Below are 18,536 nucleotides of genomic sequence, written 5' to 3' on the forward strand. Positions count from 1 at the left end.
AGAATTTTGTGGTTGACAACAGCACCCCCTTCTGGTAGTTTGTTGGAACTCCTGCTGCATCTGCCCTTTTGGTGCTTGGACCCTGGGTGTCTTGCAGGACCTTCACAGCTGGTTTATTTTTATGGTAATAATTCTGCATGTCAGTTACCAGCTGATACATATACAGCTGGTGTCGAGGTTTCATTAGGTTTTCCTTCAGATTTTGACAGTGATATGTATCCATAAAAACAGTGACTCGTTGGGTACCAGTGTTGCCTCACATTTCTAAGGTTTAAGGCACAAATCCTGTGTGTTTGTGTAGAGTTTGCATATTCTCCTTCTGCAGCTCAAAAACATACAGCTGTGATTGGTGTCTCTAAATCGGTAATAGTGTGTGATTTTGTGTGTGTGACCTGTGATGGACTGGCATCAACCAAGGCTGTGCCCCAGCCCTGGGCCCTGTGCTGGGTGGATGCATGTTCATCTGAAAGCGGCCCTCCTAAGTTTAATGCAGTGTTTCCCAATCCGGTCCTCGGGGACCCACAGACAGTCCATATTTTTGCTCCTACCAGGAGCTGGGAGGGAGCAAAAATGTGGACCGGCTGTGGGTTCCCAAGGACCGGATTGGGAAACACTTGCTTAATGCATCACAGAGGCTGTTTTCTATGTGTCTGAACCTTGTGTTTGGGATGCAGGTCCCTTCTGTGCAGCGCATCTAATATGTAAAAGTAGCAAACCTTAAAACTGAAATGTAGACGAAACTGGTGGCTTAATGTTAAGATCTTCGTGCCATTTCCCAGCCACTGAAAACAGCTGTAAAGGCAGCCAGACCACCACAACAGATTAAAATTACCTCCACTGTAATTTCAGTTTCACTATTTCAATTACACATGCTACGGTAGGTTCAATCAAGTATGTCCCCCTAACTCACAGCGGCAGGCAGTTTGGGAACACCCACAAGCCCTCTGCTTTTCCACACTCTACTTCTCCCGTTGGAGAACGGCGGCCTGATTGTCTGGCTGCATGATAAGGAATAGGGAAGGCTTTAATTGAATTCCTGCAGAGCTCACCTACACACTCAAGGGTCTGTTTAGGGGACGCAGTGTCATTGGGACGTGATGTGGGCCTTAATAATGGGCATCAGTGCTCCGATCATTAAAATCCAGCCAAGGCCATGTTCTCATTCCCATTGAGTAGTGGACCTCTCTCACTTTGTCTCCCTATCTCACCCTCCCTCTATTTCTCTCTCATCCACCTTGAGCTTTAATTAAATGTGTCCGGGACTCCTGCTCGTCCCCAGAGTCTCTGGAGCACTGATCCAACATGCCCTCCTTTAGTCTCACACGAAGGCATTAGCTGTTCCATTCCCGACCTTGCCTTCGCTGGCCGGCACGGCTGTTGGACGCTGGATCCGTGAGCCGTTCCGTTTGTGTGATATATCTCGCTAATCACTCCTGGCCGTGTTCTCGTCCTGGTCAGGGTCTCCGCTTGCGAGGTCACCCTCGTGGAAGACTGGCTGTGTTTTGTATTCCGCGGCCCTGCTGGGAACAGGAGTGCATTGGAGAGATATTTGCACAAAGGTTGGAGGCTGCACTCTGGCTGAGGGTTGTGGTATATTCCCCTGGGGCACAACTTACATCCGTTTTAGAACCTCCACCCACACACTCATTATTTGCAAAGAAATATAATTTTGCTTGGTTGATGACCCTGACCGGAAACATTTATATATGCTGACAGAGTGCCTGTTTGAATTTTTAATAAAACACTTTTAGCGTCACTCCCAGTGTCTTTCTGCAGTTTGAACTGGATTCCATCTGGTTCACAGCTCCCAGCTCAGTGACGCCTGGGTAATGAGTGCCCTCTCATTCATGCCCACAGGGGGCGCAGTGTGGGGAAGGGGTTAGAGAGAGGAACCTGACCTGCGTCGTGCACGGAGGAGACCTGCTGGATGTCTCGTCAGCCAGGGCTGTGGGTGCAGAGAAGTGCGAAGACAGGCTGAGGGGGGCGGAGGGGCGAGAACTGCAACTTCCCTGCTCGGTACCCTGTCCAGGTAAAGGCCTCTCCTGTTGGGTTGTGTTCTTTTGAGTTTTGTTCTGTGTTCTAATTTTCTTGGGTTAGGTTGTGTTGGGATGGGTTAGGTTGGGTTGTGTTCTGTTTGTTCAGTTGTGTTGAGTTAGGTTGTGTTTTGTTGTGTTAGGTTGTGTCTGTAGGCGGTGTTCGGTAGCCTCCCTCCTGTAGGCGGTGTTCAGTAGCCTCCCTCCTGTACGCGGTGTTCAGTAGCCTCCCTCCTGTATGCGGTGTTCAGTAGCCTCCAAAGCAGTGCTTCTTTAGTTGTGCTGTTTACACTCTCCAGAGAGGTGGCTGTTGTTTTGTGTTGCCTTCCCTTTGATGACAGAAGGCTGATGTGTTTAATTACTAGTGTTTTTTTTGTCATAAACAAATAAGCAGTGAAACGTGCTGTACTGAAGAAGAGTCACTAAGTCATATGTTTGGCCAGCTTCTGCCGAGACAGGCTTCCAGTCAGAAACCCTGAGGACAGAACGATTTCCTGAACACTCCCCAAGACTCATGTCTCGCAATTAGAATTTTCCTCGGCTGGCAGATGGAGCCTGGAGCCGGTCCTTTGTGTCACAGCCCTGCGGCGGACCCCACACCGGACATATTTTCCATAACTGCTGTTACTTGGTCAGCAAGACGTGTCGCGTGTGAAAAGAGGGATTATGCATGTTATTTACCATAAAACCTGCATGGTGCAGAGCATTAGAGCGGGTCCATGGTGAGTGTTGGCATCCTTTTCTCAAGCGAGGGGTGGAGTCAGATTTGGCCTCCCTGCCATTGACGGATGATGAACGTCCGTGTCACGTGAATTTCGCTGATGGTGAGTCAAGGCCCCGGATCTGTGGGAACACCACCGGCAGCGATCCCCAGCCCACCGCCATCGTTTATCAACGGCTGTTGATTAACAGTAAAATCCAGACCAACGTAAACAGCTTACGTGTGTTTCTTGCTGTGCTACTGGAAACCGATTGTTTATCTAAGGATAATGATCACCGTCCCGTCCACTTCGCCTGGGGGTGACTGGCAGCCGCCGCTGTCTTTGCCCGGCAGGAGACTGCCATCTGACGGAGTGGTCGTCCTGGAGCTGCTGTCAGCTGACCTGCCTGAATGGGAGGAGCTTTGAGACGACGGGCCAGCAGGCTCGCTCCAGGGCTGTGGTCATCCAGGTCCCAGAAAACCAGGACAGCTGCCCTCAGCAGGTCTTTGAGACGCGGCCCTGCAAAGGTTTGTGGGACCTTGTAGTATCTGGGTATGGTTATTGCAAATAGAATAATGTATGTCTGTTAAGAGAATTTGGTTATTATTGCTATTGTGCGGTATGTGAGCAGAATCTCCAGCAGGGGGCGCTATTTCTCAGCAGCTGACCATATTTCTCCCACAATGCCACAGATGGGAGGTGCCACAGCTATGAGTGGAGGACCAGTGGGTGGAAGGGCAACGAGCGCTCCGTCTGGTGTCAGCGTTCGGACGGGGTCAATGTGACAGGTGTGCAGCTCCCTCGTCCTGCCAGGTGCACGTAATCACATGAATAATGGGGTTTACTGGTCAAGTACAAGACCAAAGGAAGGTCTTCTCATGGAATAGGTCTTCAAGGGACGTATTTATTTGCACGATAACATCAAGAATAATTATGAAAAAAAATATGTCTTGTTATTTTTTATTTAGTTTCCATTGAATAATCAGATCATTTTGTTAACACCCTCTTTGAGAGCATAAAATAGTTTCACCTAAGTGAAAAGTTCAGGTTCAGAAAATCCAAATCCAGACCAGGATTTTGTTTCAACCAACCAGTTGCATATAAAGAGTCACATTCACAGGGTATTCAACTGGTTGGTTGAAACAAAATCCTGGTCTGGATTTTTACTTTCTGAACCTGACCTCCTAGAGCTCAGTGTGCGATGCTCTGCTTGCAGTCTGCGGTGTTGCCTTGCATTTATTTCGTGAAAATGGAGAGAGCAAATTCAGAAGTTGTTTCCGTGCCCAGCACTCAACACTGACACTGGACAGGACATAGTCAGGGAGCTGCACCGGGGCGCCGCCCTGCCCTCTGTACCCTCCTCACCCTTCAGCTAGAAGACTTACACACAAGCAGCTCACACCAGCAGGACGAAGGTCCTTTTCGTAAGTGTAAAATAAGGCAGCTTCATAAATGAACCAAATGACAAAAGGCTAAAGGCTACAAGTAGAGTAATGTGCTGTAAATAAGCGCTAAGGAGATGCTATCAGTATACGGAAGCTTCCGCGGCGCTCATGAGCCCCACCGGCACCATCTCCCTCTGCACCGAATACACCGCCCCCCCAGGGGGCTCGGAGGGTGGTATTACTCGTGCACATTCTGACGTGCAATTTTCTGCTGCAAAAATTACGCCGCCCACAAGCCGATGGGAGACCCTGATAGGCTCCCAGAGCCATCCATCAGGTCGGGCGTGTTGTCTGTGTGGCTGTTGGCTGCGAGTGGGAGGGGCTAACGGGCAGGGTGTTCACTGCCGCCCACAGGAGGATGCGTCCCGCAGGAGATGCCCACGACCATCAGGCACTGCTATCCCCCCTGCACCAAACCGTTCTCCCACTGCACACAGGTAAGGTCCTCGCAGAGCACCTGCAGTCAGTACTGCCAGTGGGGGTGGGTGGGGTGGGGGGTAATTTAATATCCATGAAAATGTGTTATGTTAACACATAGTTTAATATATAAGTTATTAAATTCATTCTGGGTGCCAGGCTGAGGTGGGAAATTAAGGTCCAGATAATTAAAATCCAAACGAAGATTTTGTTTGTTGGTTGAAACAGTCTTGGTCTGGACTTTTCTTCTGGACCTCTGGTAGCAGGGATTCAATAAATCAGTCATTCAAAATATATTGAACTGCAGTGTAATCTGAGTGCCTGTGACTAGATCAGAAAATGCATTAAAAGGGTTGGGCCTCCCCAGATGAATACTCATATGTTTGTGCCCCCACCCCCCCCCAGAGGGGCGTCTGCGGCTGTGAGGCTGGCTACACAGAAGTGATGACTGCCCATGGATTTCTGGATTACTGCACACGCACCCCAGGGCTTGATAATAACAAGGCCGACGTCAAGATCAACTCTGGCAGGTTCAAGCCCGGGACGTCCCAAATCCAGGAGTTCTTCCACGAGTGGTCGCTGAAGCCCGTCGGACCAGGTAGCACATCACTGTCCTTCTGGGTCGATGCTGATGCCAGACCAAAAACAACTGAACTCCCAGCTATACAGTGGCCTGGTCACACTGTCTATCTGTAGTATGGAATATCTCCTTTATCTTGTCTGCGAACATCTAAAGTATCTCAAGAATATATATCACTAAGTGGACCGGCTCTCTTCTGCAATAAACAGATGGGGTCGAATGTCCAGCTCCGAACACAAACCAGAACTTTTATTCATTCGTTCATAACGATAGGGAGCATCACCGCAAGGTGAATCCTATCCATCCATCCACATTCCAGCCCCTTGACTTGCTCAGGCTCACTGGACAATGTGACATCATTTAATGCATCTCATGCACATGAACATGGACTGGAGCCATTTGCAGGCGTGCGGTTCCAGCATCTGTTTTCAATCGCTGGCGTTTGGGCTGCATCCAAGCCTCTTCACAGGTCGGTGCCTCACACAGCCAGGCTCCGGTCCTCCTCCCCACGTTTGTCCGCCTCCCCACCTGCCCCCATACCCTCCAGCAGCATGTAGCCTTTGAGGCTCTGTATGTTTTGTCTGTGAGGACCCTAAATTTTGATGACAAAAATGGCTGCTGCCCTCTTGGCTCACAGGGGTGTGCTGAATGAAAGGCTGTGTTTTTTATAAGGGTGAGGTGCTAATCAGATACATAACACGCTGTTCTCCGATGGCACAGATGGCAGAGTAAAGATGTGGGTCTATGGCCTGACCGCTGGAGGATTCGCTCTGATCGTGCTGGTTATTGCTCTGTCCTTTCTGTTGTGGTACGTATCGCCGCAGAAACGCCTCGGTCTGAATCTCTTCCCAGAAGCCACTCTGCTTTTCAGTAAAGCCCAAGTAATAAAACGAAAAAGATTATTCGTGCTTGCATATATAAACAACTATATTAATATCCTGCCAAACACCATTATGAAAGATCGGCCTGTTTTTAAATCCAACTGGTGTTGTCTGTTCATGGGATTCTAAACCATATTATTGTTATTTCAGCTTTTTTGCCCTTAAAGCAACAATCTGTACATAACACTTACACACTCTAATTGAGAAATAACGTTTCGCGCCAATACGGGTTCATTTAAACCCGTGTTTTCATTGCTTATTATTAATTTGCGCATTTATAAACGATCTGGGTCTTGGTTTCATTTTAAAATGCCATTACTTACATACATGCTATAACATTTTTTGGTCACCAGATGTCACCATCGCCCCCAGTATACAGATTGGGGTCCCCCTAGTGGTATTTTTAACACTTGAATAGCACTGCACATGCCCGAGTTGTTTTTTTTTTTTAAATGTTATGTGCGCTAGGTCTGCACTTTCGATCGAAGTTTGCAAAAAAAAAAAAAAAAAAAATTCGCTACCTTTTATCCACCCACAGTTCAAATACAAACGTTTGTTGCCTAAATGGGTCAGAACTAACCCATGTGTATTAATTTTTAAATAATCCGTCGTGCATTTCTGAATGCGCTATGTCTCGGTTTCATTTTCAAGAGCCATTGCTAACATACCTGCAAAACCTTTTTGTGGTCACCAGATGGCAGCCTTACTCCACTACACAGATCAAGCCACTCAGCGGAGCCGTATTAGCAGTCGTAACACCTGATAAGAGCTGTTTATAACCTAAGTTTTATTTTTTTTCCTGAACAAAACTGATACACATGTGCAAATTAGACCGCTATTTATAATAAACACGGAGGAGATAAAAGTGCATGCTTCTGTAACATTTTATTTCATTGCAACAATCGCAGCCCCATTCACTCCAATGCAAATACGCGGCTTTGTTCAAAGTCCATCAAACCAGACTAAAGCTCATGTCTGCAAGCCCAAAATTGGATCACTTGTCCTAAACCGATCAAAGATTGCAAAAAATGGCAATTTAGAAATATGTGAGGGCAGTTTCCCATTGCAATCTGCAGCCCTTCTAGCCTACTTCTCGCGCAGTTATCACGCAATTATTTTACATGCCCTTTTCACTCGGTCCCTTACCCTTTTTCAAGCGCCCAGGTTAGAAAAAGCTGCGCGTTCCCCTGGAGGGTGCTTGAGAATTGTTGGAAGAGAAATATAAACGTGATTTTTGCGACTGACCTGGTTTTGCCGTTGTATCATTTGTCGCCGCACTGACGCACTTCAGCGCACGGACTACTGTTTGTCTCTCCCTCCTTTCCATTTTCAGCCAGGTGTTCGGAAGCTGTCTTTTATGTCTCCAAACAAACAACCGAAGGTTCACAAAATTGTTTGTATCCATGGAAGCACGTCTGGAGTGATTATCAACTGTCATTTGTAATCCCATTCGAGTGTCCTTTTATAGTAAACGAATGTTTCATGATTATACCTAACAAAACAAATGCAGTACTTTATCAGTATTTTTCAGTGCTGCGTGCTGCGAGGGGGAGGGGGAGAGGAGGTGGTGGAATCTTGGGATACAGAAAAACAAGGCTCCCCCGAAAGCCAATGTGTAATTTGAAACTTGACCAAGCCTTTGAAGCTGCCGCAGGGCGATTTGAAACCTGACCTGATAAACTCACAGGCGCCAGTGCTTGTGAAGAGTCAGCCCCCCCCCTCCCTCTCCCCCTCTCCCTCTCCCTCTCCCCCTCGCAGCTCGCAAAGGCACCATTTGGTCAAGTTTCAAATTACACATTGGCTTTCGGGGGAGCCTTGTTTTTTGTTTTGTTTGGTATAATCATGAAACATTCGTTTACTATAAAAGGACACTCGAATGGGATTACAAATGACAGTTGATAATCACTCCAGACGTGCTTCCATGGATACAAACAATTTTGTGAACCTTCGGTTGTTTGTTTGGAGACATAAAAGACAGCTTCCGAACACCTGGCTGAAAATGGAAAGGAGGGAGAGACAAACAGTAGTCCGTGCGCTGAAGTGCGTCAGTGCGGCGACAAATGATACAACGGCAAAACCAGGTCAGTCGCAAAAATCACGTTTATATTTCTCTTCCAACAATTCTCAAGCACCCTCCAGGGGAACGCGCAGCTTTTTCTAACCTGGGCGCTTGAAAAAGGGTAAGGGACCGAGTGAAAAGGGCATGTAAAATAATTGCGTGATAACTGCGCGAGAAGTAGGCTAGAAGGGCTGCAGATTGCAATGGGAAACTGCCCTCACATATTTCTAAATTGCCATTTTTTGCAATCTTTGATCGGTTTAGGACAAGTGATCCAATTTTGGGCTTGCAGACATGAGCTTTAGTCTGGTTTGATGGACTTTGAACAAAGCCGCGTATTTGCATTGGAGTGAATGGGGCTGCGATTGTTGCAATGAAATAAAATGTTACAGAAGCATGCACTTTTATCTCCTCCGTGTTTATTATAAATAGCGGTCTAATTTGCACATGTGTATCAGTTTTGTTCAGGAAAAAAAATAAAACTTAGGTTATAAACAGCCCTTATCAGGTGTTAGACTGCTAATACGGCTCCGCTGAGTGGCTTGATCTGTGTAGTGGAGTAATGCTGCCATCTGGTGACCCCAATAAGGTTTTGCAGGTATGTTAGCAATGGCTCTTGAAAATGAAACCGAGACATAGCGCATTCAGAAATGCACGACGGATTGTTTTAAAATCATTTTATGGGGTTATTTTCAACCCCTGGCGCAGTCTGCTGATTTTTAAGCTGCAGCCATAGGGAACTACAAGGATTTCGATATGGGTTATTATTGTTCCCTTCGGCCACCTTTAGCAAAAGTCGCGAAGTTTCAGTCAAATCGGAAACACGTCATGCATAATGTAAATAGGCGCAGTTAGTTCACGGGTTGAAACTGACCCGGGATGATGTGAGTGTTAATGTTACTTTAGTTACCCAGAAGTTATGAAGTATTTATTTTTATTGAAAAAGCTCACTGGCGCCATCAAGTGGTGCATTTTAAAGTTTGAATTCTGTGGGAAGCTGAATTTAAAACAAATGCTGTCATATTTAATTTACAGTAAAACACCTGTGCAGAGTAAGAGCTCCTCTCCGCCACAGAAACCTCTGACCCTGGCTTACGACGGAGACGTGGACATGTGACCGGCCCGCCTGGATAAATCAAGGGGGCGCAAGTCCAGGCTGCAACAGGAGGAAACATATGCAACATTTCAATAAAGAGGACAGAGACCCAGATCAGCTTGCTCACGGCTGGGGAGCCGTGGGACACAGGGCTTGACTGGGGTGTTTGAGTGCCATGAACAGGGCGGGTCCTGTGAGGACGCCCCACACTAACAGCACACGGTGCAGGGAGAGTTCCCCCGATCCAAATCAGTAAGCCCCGTCCTGACATTTTCAGGACTTTATCAGAACCTGGCAAGGGAACTCCCTGTAACAGATGGACGGCCTTTACTCTTTCCTAAGGTGACTTTTTAATACTTAAAAAATGACAATAGCCAAAAGGAAATTAAAGTAAAATTTCAGTGAATGAAAACAGCAAGTTTGCCTTTATGCACTATATTAGTGCCGGTTCACCCCTCCCCATCTGATCAAACTTTGCCTTTTGTATTTACGTTGTGCTGCAAGAGTCTCTTCCTGTGAAGTTGTGTTCTTCAGTGATGCTGTCCTGAGGTGTGTCAGTGTCGCTTGACTTGGACGTTAAATATCAGAGCAGGCTGGCTGGTACCGCATGAAGGAGCGTGAGAGATGGGCCATCATCCGCGCCCCGGATCAGCTGGAAACGCGGGATGCATCTCATTCATCCCACTACCCACGAATCGGAGAGCAAAGCTGCTCCTTCCTCCCCGTTGACCAGTTTGGGCGGGGTGGGGAGGGGGGGGTTGTTCATTGATTTTGGCTTTTTGGTGTTTTTTTCCTAGCTGTTGATTGCAGGAAATGGCTCATGTCCTAATCCAAGGGATGGTCGTGCATCACCACACACAGTCCTGGAGATTGCAGGGCAGAATGATTGCTAAGGTGACCATGCAAATAGAGCGTGATCCAGGACTGTCAGGCCATGTAGCCAACCACCTGTCATGTTTGTATGCAAGGCGGGTCACATTCAGTAAACCAGTTCTTGACATAAATGGGCACCATGTCATTTTTTTTCTTTTTTTACTTCTTTGAGGGAGTGAGACGTTATCATCTGGCCATCCTGGAATGCTTCTACTACATCTCCCACAATGCAATTTGGCACAATGTCAGTCATGTGCTTAGGCATATCCAATGGATATCAGAGCTACACATTACTAATTACTGAGTTGGCTCCTGTCTTGATCTTGCCTGACTGCACTGACTGATGGGGGAGGTGGAAGCCTAGGTCACTCTCCATCTGTGCTTCGCTTCACAGGAATGCCCTCATATCCTGCCAGCTTCTGTGTTTTCTGTCTCTGCGGATTATTTCTGCATCATCACATGTGGTCTAAGGCGTTTGACTGCTGACGTTAATAAAATACTTAAAAAGCATACCTGTGTTTGGTTATATGTCAGGGATTCTGCTGTTTCTGATTCCTTCTCTGGTCCCTGTGTCACACAGTTCTGATAATCATCCTGCCCACATCTAACCCTGAGTAAAGCAAACGATGCCCATGATCTGTTGAATGTGTATATTAAACCGAATCAGGCCAGAAACCCATCATGCAAAAAGTCTCCTTGCGGTAAAAATCCTTCATTTCCACCGCTACATGCTTATTGAAACAAAACTGACTTTAATAAATGTCCCAGCCTCTGTCCTTCTAAAGTATACAGGGCTTTTCCTAAATGTTTCTGTCCTAATGAAGCAGCCTGGGCAATCCTGTTGACGACATACGCTGCTCTGCCCTGTCAAGTCAAGTGAATGCATGATTAATATCCAGACATTTGATTATAAGGTTTTAGAATTACGTTCATCTCAGAAATATTTTCTTGTAGGACTTGAATTTTATATATATATATATATATATATATATATACACACACACACACACACACACACGGTACCCATGCAAGAAAATAAATGACAGCCACTCCCTACAACCCTCGCACAAAACTATTTACATTTTCTTACATTATTTACAATGTCTATATTAATTGAACAACGCAGCCAAGTCCAAATCCAACGAAATCCAAATGAGATAGTTAATAGACTAACAAAAATGGGCTCAAAATAGTAACAGGCACGATGAATAGTGAGACAGGCATGATGACAGGGGACTGATCGATCAGCACACAGCACAGCAACTCTGCGCTTAAGCGCTATCCGGGTCCTTTTGGTTGAAGTTGTACTGTACAAATCCTGACCTGTCCGTGTCCTTTCCGACATGGATTAGTTGGCAAACCAGCTGTATATTGCTCCCATCGTCGGCTGTTTACAAGGCTGTCTGTGTCCGGCTTAATTCTGGTTAAATAATTCATCTTTCAGATTCCTGCGTTTGACAACCCCGTACTGATGGCCAGAAAACATTATGCTCGGGATTCGTTTAAGCTATTTAGGAAATGGGCTTTGATTGCAATCTCTTGTTTTAAACACATTAAAATCGTTAAAAATGTCGATTCTCCTAAAGAGTGGTATTAATTAATGCGGCGGAGTTACTATACCACGACATGTTCTATAGACAAGCATGCCTTAATGGCATTTTTAATTCCAATGAAGTAGCCCTCGTTTTTGGATTCGTTCGTAAGTTTATACACCCTGCAACTGTAGGTTTCGTCTTAATCGGCCACATCATTCAGTATAATGATGTCATAATGATTTCGGCGAAACTGAAGGCAGCGCGCGATGACGGCCTAATGAATATTACCTAGTTAGTTAAGCGAGGAGCGCAGATCTGCATCAGTCTGATGTTTTTCCCCCAAGCGGGATTATATTTAGTTTAGTGAACTTTTGAGGTTCTGTTTTAGCGCGATAAGGCGGGTTCAAGCTTGGGTTTGGTTTTACCTACTATAGTGTGTGCAAAGTTCACTTGAAATGCATAACAAATGTCGAGCACATACATGGCGGTCCATTCTGCTTTTCGTAATGCGGGATTTTCATTACTTTGGAAGGGCAATGGCGATCTGCCGTGAAGTTAGGAAATGAGATGTTTGTAGCACTGAAAATCATGCCGTTTGCAGTCTTTGTCAACGATCCCCACCAGCCCCATTGACTCCGTGTGTTTACGTGGCTTGAAGTGCTTGTTGCGGTGGTCAGAGAAAAAGTTCATCTTGGTTTTGTTAAACAATGACTCATGCCTGGCACCTTTATAGCAGATGGTGTACACCTCCATCTATCTCGACAGTTGCCTTTAACGCTGAACAGATGACTTCATACAAACGGTTAAAAATCGACAAAGACCTTTGGGTTCATTTTAAAAGCTAATTATGAAATACATTGCAGGGAAGTAGGTTCGTACAAGTAAAGAAAGATTTTGTAAGAAACATGTTTTCAGTCTGTTCGCAGGTGCGCGTTGGTGTTGTAGATCACAAACACAAAATCCAGGGCTGCAAACTGCTCAGCTGCCTGGAATGAGATTTTCAATTCTTCGAGAGACAAGTCTGCAAGTACATGTATGTAAGAGTTTTATTACCTTGTAAATATTGTGTAGGGTTTCCAAACTACCTTTTAATGTAGCTAATTTTAGGTTTATGATGGAACAATATAGATTTGCCTTACGATTTCTTGCATGAGCGTGAGTCTCAAGCCAGATGCGTGAGAGTTGGCAACCCTGCAAAATCCTTAATTTGCCCCCACGAACAGGCATTTGGAGATCCGTGAGGCCGAAAAAAATCTTTTTCGCAGAATGTGATTTGCACCTCGATTGCGCCATCTTGTGGGACACCTTGGTCATTACAATCAGTTAACGTGCACGTTGGAATTCTTTCTTATCCGGAGGTTTCCTCGTCCTCCTCCCGCTCGTCTTCCGCTTATACTCTTGTACAGGATGCGGTCAGATGAGCGTCTCTGAATGAGGCATAATGATGGAGGACGGCTGGTTTTTTAATATGTGGGATCAAGTATGACCGCCATAATACTGCAATCACAAAAAGGGCATCTTTTCATATCTGCCCCATTTCAAAGGCAAAAATGCAGGTGTGGACAAAACATCTAACCAAAGAACCTGATGGAGTGAAAAGTTATCTCCTCTTCTGGCTTCTGCTCTATGGAAGATTTCTGCTCAGCCTCCGCAGATTACCTTTTTCGCTCTTCCTACAAGGAAAGCCAGGCTGCGACATGCAACACCATTTTTCTCGTGACAGGGTGAAATCCCTCTCCATTAATCCATTGGAGTCGGGTCACCATTAAGCATTCGACATTGTCTATTTTCCCGGTTAAAATATGCTTCGGGAAAGACAGCCTTCTGTGAATCAGTCTTCGGAACTTTCTGCATAAAAATGGCTACAGCTGCTGCTGATTGTTCTTAATCGCAGCTAAATGTAAATCAGGCCGTGGGTCTGCTACACGGTATCTCACGCTGTGCCGTTCTTATCGCATGGGACCGGTGTTAAAAAGCCTTGTTTGTTTCTCATCGGTTTCGGTCACAAGTGCAGCGTCACAAAGCAAGACCTCTGAAAGGGGACATAAAACACAGTGAATCCTTTTCCGTCAAAGGCGTGGGCTTGCAGCTCCTCTGCTTCTTGCCTGGAATCAGGCCCCCATCAGCTTCTGATGGGTATTTCCTCTGTCAGCCATTTTTCACAAGCTTTGTGAGATTTAATGTCAGAGTAGAGGCACCATTTTTATTTGGTACATTGATTTTTTTTTTTTTTTTTAATAAGGGCCTTGAAATACTGATCTGGGAAAAAGTGGAATTGATCAGGTATTTTTTCCCTTAGTTTTTATGTCAAATAATTTAGAGGTGTCTCTTAAGCACATCCAATTTCCATTCGTTTTTCCATTGTTGGCAAGATGTCCAAGGAAGATGATCGTTTTCGGGATGTCTGCCCTGCCGTCTTGTTAAGCACATTTTGATGGATATTTATGAAGACAGTGGAATCATGATGGTACCACAGACAGCCAGTAGTAGTCTCTGAGCTGTTGAAACACTCACTGGTCTTTTCTGGATAACAGCATGCATCCCTGCAGCCTGAAACATAATATCAGTCTATTGTTTGTTAAATAGGCATTAACATTGTGCATGAGGCACTTGACTTCCGTCCAAACTTCAGCAGGTGGTTAAGTGGGATATAATAACCTTGACTGCTTCTTAGCCATTGAAATACCCGTTGCAAAGCGACATCACCATTCGGATTGTAGATTCGGTGCTGTAGATGAAACGTGGCTTCATAAGTATATTTTTACCTACTAAACCGTAGTGTTTAACATGTCAGAGTTCAGTGGAATACATTTCAGTTGAGGTTATAAATACAGATTATCAAAGATGGAATGTTCTCATGTGTATGGCATTTACTGTCCTATGCATCCATCCATCGTCCAGCCGCGGGAGGGAGCCTGGAGTCGGTCCCAGACTGCATGGATCGCAAGGCTGGGGATCTTCCCAGACAGGGTGCCTGTGTACCACGAGAAACAGGCATTCACACACTCCCAATACCAAGATACAGGCAATATAGAGATATCAGGATGGCAAACACTCTTGTCTCCAGGCTGCAGTAGGAAACCAGAGGACCTGGAACCTGTGCAATACAGGGGCCACATGTGAACCCCAGAAATGTGAGTATTCAGAGTTTCAGTGAAACAGTGCTGCTTAATAAACTGTGCAGTTGCACAGACATGAGACTCTCCTGCAAGGAATCTACTCATTTACATTTATGGTATTTGGCAGCATCAAAGGGGACACATTGTCCTGGGAGATAAAGATATGGACCAGTAAGGACATGGACTGGTAAGCAAGAACCTCAAGCTTCCAATGTGAAGAGGGCAACCAAGGTAAAGGCATGACATTTGTTTTGCGTTAGAAGGTGTCAGTCAGACAATAATTAATATGATACAATCAGGCTCGAGATTGTCCTTTGGGTTATGGGCAAAAGGTGGCGCTGTTGCTGCGTCTGTAAATCTTGAAATCTGCATCCTTTTAAAACTGATTTATAGTCAATGACACTGATCTTTTGAATGGAGGATGCCCAAAGTTTTATCAGTATAGTTCTAATATTCTACCTCATATAGTAGTGTGTGTGTATATATATGTGTATATGTGTGTGTATGTGTATATATATATATATATATATATATATATATTATTGCATAGCTATAGGTGCAGGAGGACATTTTGTTAATGCACAGCTAGATGGCGCTGACTGGTCTTCATTCCCCTACTGTTTTGCTTTATGTCTAAAGAGAAGCTTGACGAGGTCATTGCGCACGCCGGTCGGCGGTACCGGACTGCATGCGCCGAACGGGTCGCTGTCCATGGTGCTGTTCGTGATCAAGGCTGCCTTGGTGCTGAATGGCCAGCACCCTTACACTTACCCTTACATCTCGCTGCGCCACACACAAATTCTTTGCATTTCATTAAACACTTGACATTATTGCCCTAATCTATTACACAGCGCTCGTCGATAGTTTGATTTATTAAGCGTGGACTCGAAGAGTATGAGGACTGAAACATGGCTCTTGATAAGCCAAATGAATATTTCTATTTATCTGTGTTAACTGATAACTAGGCAGCGGTAGTAAAATGCAAAACACAACACATGTGAAGTCTGATGGCGTTTATTGCGTATAAAAGTGGCTCCATGCATGCTGTCATGCATAAAGACGATGACTATAATGGAGGCGAACAGCCAGCAGGTGGCGCCGCAGTTTGAAAAATACGAAATATGCCCCGCAATGGTCTCTGTTTAGTTAGAAAGTCCTGGGGTAATATGAGTGTTTTACCACTATGACTTTGAAAGTGATGCCAATTGTTATAATAGAAGAAATACAGTAAAATAGCGCCTCGATACGGCATGAACAGATTTTAATTAGCAAAATCCTATTAAAATCATATTCACCTGCAGTGTAGATTCAGGAAGCCAATATGGTTCCCACGTTGTCCACTTTCCATCTGCTTGCTGATTGTACAGTGAGAAGCATTTATCATCTGTTGCAATTATAGCGCACTCATGTCAATCGCATTAATAATACTTGTATCCAAGAATAAAAATGTGCTGGTTGCTGACTAGTGCATTTTCGGTAGAAACACGGGTATGGCTGGAAAACTACTTCTGGGAACAGTAAGACACAAACTATTTAACACCATTTATCAATTTAATGTCATTTTTAAAAATGCATAAAAAGGTCAGAAACTCTGGATTTGCCCGCAGTGCGTGAAATATTTAAACACTGAAATTTCGATTAGATGTTGAGTGCGGGTTCAGGAATATTAACCAATGTTAAAATCCCTTCCTTAAAAAATGGCATCCACGTGATGACGTATAACTTCAGGGCCAACCGCTGAGTGAAATCTTCCAATATTACATATTATTTTAAGACATATATATGTGAGCCTGTGGCACATTTGCTGTGCACGGTGTCTTCCGATGGGCTGAATTGGAATCGACAAGAGGGCATTCCCAGCAAAGGTAAATAAAAAAAAAAAAAAACCTTCACGGATTCTCCATTGGATAATATGTCAGTAATTGAAGCTCATTGTGAATTCTTGTCGACATTTTCACCCCCGATCATGTCACAGGCTTGGCCGCCGGCCGGCTGCGTAACAAAGGGGCCGTGCTTGGGGAATATCCCATTACGAAGTGACAGAGCATTTGTCACTGAGATAATAAATCTCGCCACTGCTTCGGGAATGCATTACAGAAACAGTTCATACAATATTCCCCGACGTTATACAAGTACTACTTCATCATACCGAATTCAGCTCAGCCACTTCGACTTAATCGGAGTCTGTACTTTTATCTGATATAATTTGTCATGTTTTTTGAGAAATTGGTAGTTTTACCGAGGATGGTGCTGCACACCAAAGATAAAGCTTCTGGAGAACCATATTAGCTTGTGATAGAGATCTTTAATCCAACTTTGTTCATTTATTTATTTGTTTGGTTGGTTGGTTTTAAAAACAACAAAAAAAGGAAATTGCCCGTTATAGAATGTATTTACTGTTCATTTGCCTTGCTTCATGGAACATATAGCATCATGCCATCCATTCCCTAAAGACTTTCATATTACGGACTTTGGGAACAATAAACATTAATGTCCTAATGCACAGTCGGCCTGGTTATGTGTTGTACTGTAGCAGCAGAGCCGGCAATATTTTACTCAAATCTTAAAACAGAATTAAAAAATTTTCATAAGTCGTAGTATCGTGCATCAAGGTCACGTCGGCGGTGTGAGGGTGCAGTTTCACATGTAAGCATGACGTAATCGTGGGTGCTTATAATTAGGCTGTAGCTGGGGTGGCGAGCTTGATCCATGGGGAGCCGGTGTGGGTTTTTGGGATGACCTCTCAATCAGCCAGTAACAGTGGGTCCCCAGTGGGCCCCAAAAACCTGCACCCACAGCAGCTCTCCATGAGATCAGGTTAACACCCCCCAAACACCCCCCCCCCCCCCGGGCTGCAGCTTTTCCAAATTCTGCAAATGCTTTATACAGCAGAAATGCTTGTTCAATAGTCCTTTCAGTTCTTTGTGTTTATGCTCTAACCTTTTCTAACCAGTAGGGCTGGTCAGTCCTGTAGGTGACATAGACGGCCACCTGGTGAGGCAACTACGCTGGCCGGTTTCACTCGTGTGCCTCACGCGACATCTGGCACAAAATGAAACTGGCTCGCTTGAACCCATGGTAGTCTGATGAAAGTGGGTGTCACCTTCTGAGAAGGTGCAGACTAACCAACCAATTTCATTTTCATCTCCAAAGGGAGGCGCCGCACTGTCGCAATGTGTGAGGAGTGGGCTGGTGCTAAGGATGCCGTCTGGTTAACACGACATGAACACCGTAAGAAAAGTGAGGACAAGAAGACCAGCAATTCACAATGAACAAAGATTAAGATTGGACTGTTAAGCAATTGTTTTTTTTAATCGCGATTAATCGCATACACAAGTATGTTTCAATAACAAAAAACGTTTTAGTCTGTTTTATAGCAATTAAATTCTACTGACTGCCTTTATTCGCACTATTCTCCCATTGGGGTATCAAAGTTAATGCAGTTAACGTGATCAAATAAAATAACATATTAGGACTTCAAAGCACCTTTTATAAGATATATTATTATTATTTGTAATTGTTTCATTATATGAAAATGTCACATATTAAATTATTTGTTGTTGTGTTACACAGAATCAAACAATTTTAAACAATGAACAATTGTTGGTTTTTCACGGGGGGGGGGGGGAGGGGTTCGTAGTGCGGGAAGCCAAAGGTGATACTCACTAGGGCACCACACGGGCCAGAACCGGGCTGCCCACCATTTCAAGTGCACATTTATACAGTCCTGTTTCCAAAAAAGTTGGGACGCCGTGTAGAATGTAAATACATGTTGTATTTGTTCCATTTTTCAACTA

At 44.8% G+C, this 18,536-nt stretch overlaps 1 protein-coding gene and 1 long non-coding RNA gene across 4 annotated transcripts in view; both read left to right on the top strand.

Moving 5' to 3' along the window:
• Positions 1-10,592, top strand: part of LOC111858403 (thrombospondin type-1 domain-containing protein 7B-like) — a 123,368-nt gene extending 112,776 nt beyond the window's left edge. For both annotated transcript variants that reach the window (XM_072700533.1, XM_072700532.1), the window contains exons 22-28: positions 1,858-2,029; positions 3,088-3,261; positions 3,427-3,522; positions 4,534-4,616; positions 5,002-5,194; positions 5,897-5,984; positions 9,152-10,592. In XM_072700533.1, the coding sequence (XP_072556634.1) occupies positions 1,858-2,029; positions 3,088-3,261; positions 3,427-3,522; positions 4,534-4,616; positions 5,002-5,194; positions 5,897-5,984; positions 9,152-9,233 (888 nt within the window). In that variant the 3' untranslated portion in view covers positions 9,234-10,592. The remainder of the gene's footprint in view (positions 1-1,857; positions 2,030-3,087; positions 3,262-3,426; positions 3,523-4,533; positions 4,617-5,001; positions 5,195-5,896; positions 5,985-9,151) is intronic.
• Positions 10,593-11,924: 1,332 nt separating this feature from the next.
• Positions 11,925-18,312, top strand: LOC111858407 (uncharacterized). 2 transcript variants are annotated; one of them, XR_002841579.2, is made up of 4 exons: positions 11,925-12,653; positions 14,522-14,754; positions 14,867-14,970; positions 17,893-18,312. It is a non-coding gene; the product is annotated as an uncharacterized lncRNA (long non-coding RNA). The 2 variants fall into 2 exon arrangements; XR_002841580.2 differs by lacking the exon at positions 11,925-12,653 and having other exon boundaries at positions 14,177-14,754.
• Positions 18,313-18,536: the final 224 nt, after the last annotated feature.

Source organism: Paramormyrops kingsleyae, chromosome 16 (assembly GCF_048594095.1).
Source record: "Paramormyrops kingsleyae isolate MSU_618 chromosome 16, PKINGS_0.4, whole genome shotgun sequence".
NCBI lineage: Eukaryota > Metazoa > Chordata > Actinopteri > Osteoglossiformes > Mormyridae > Paramormyrops > Paramormyrops kingsleyae.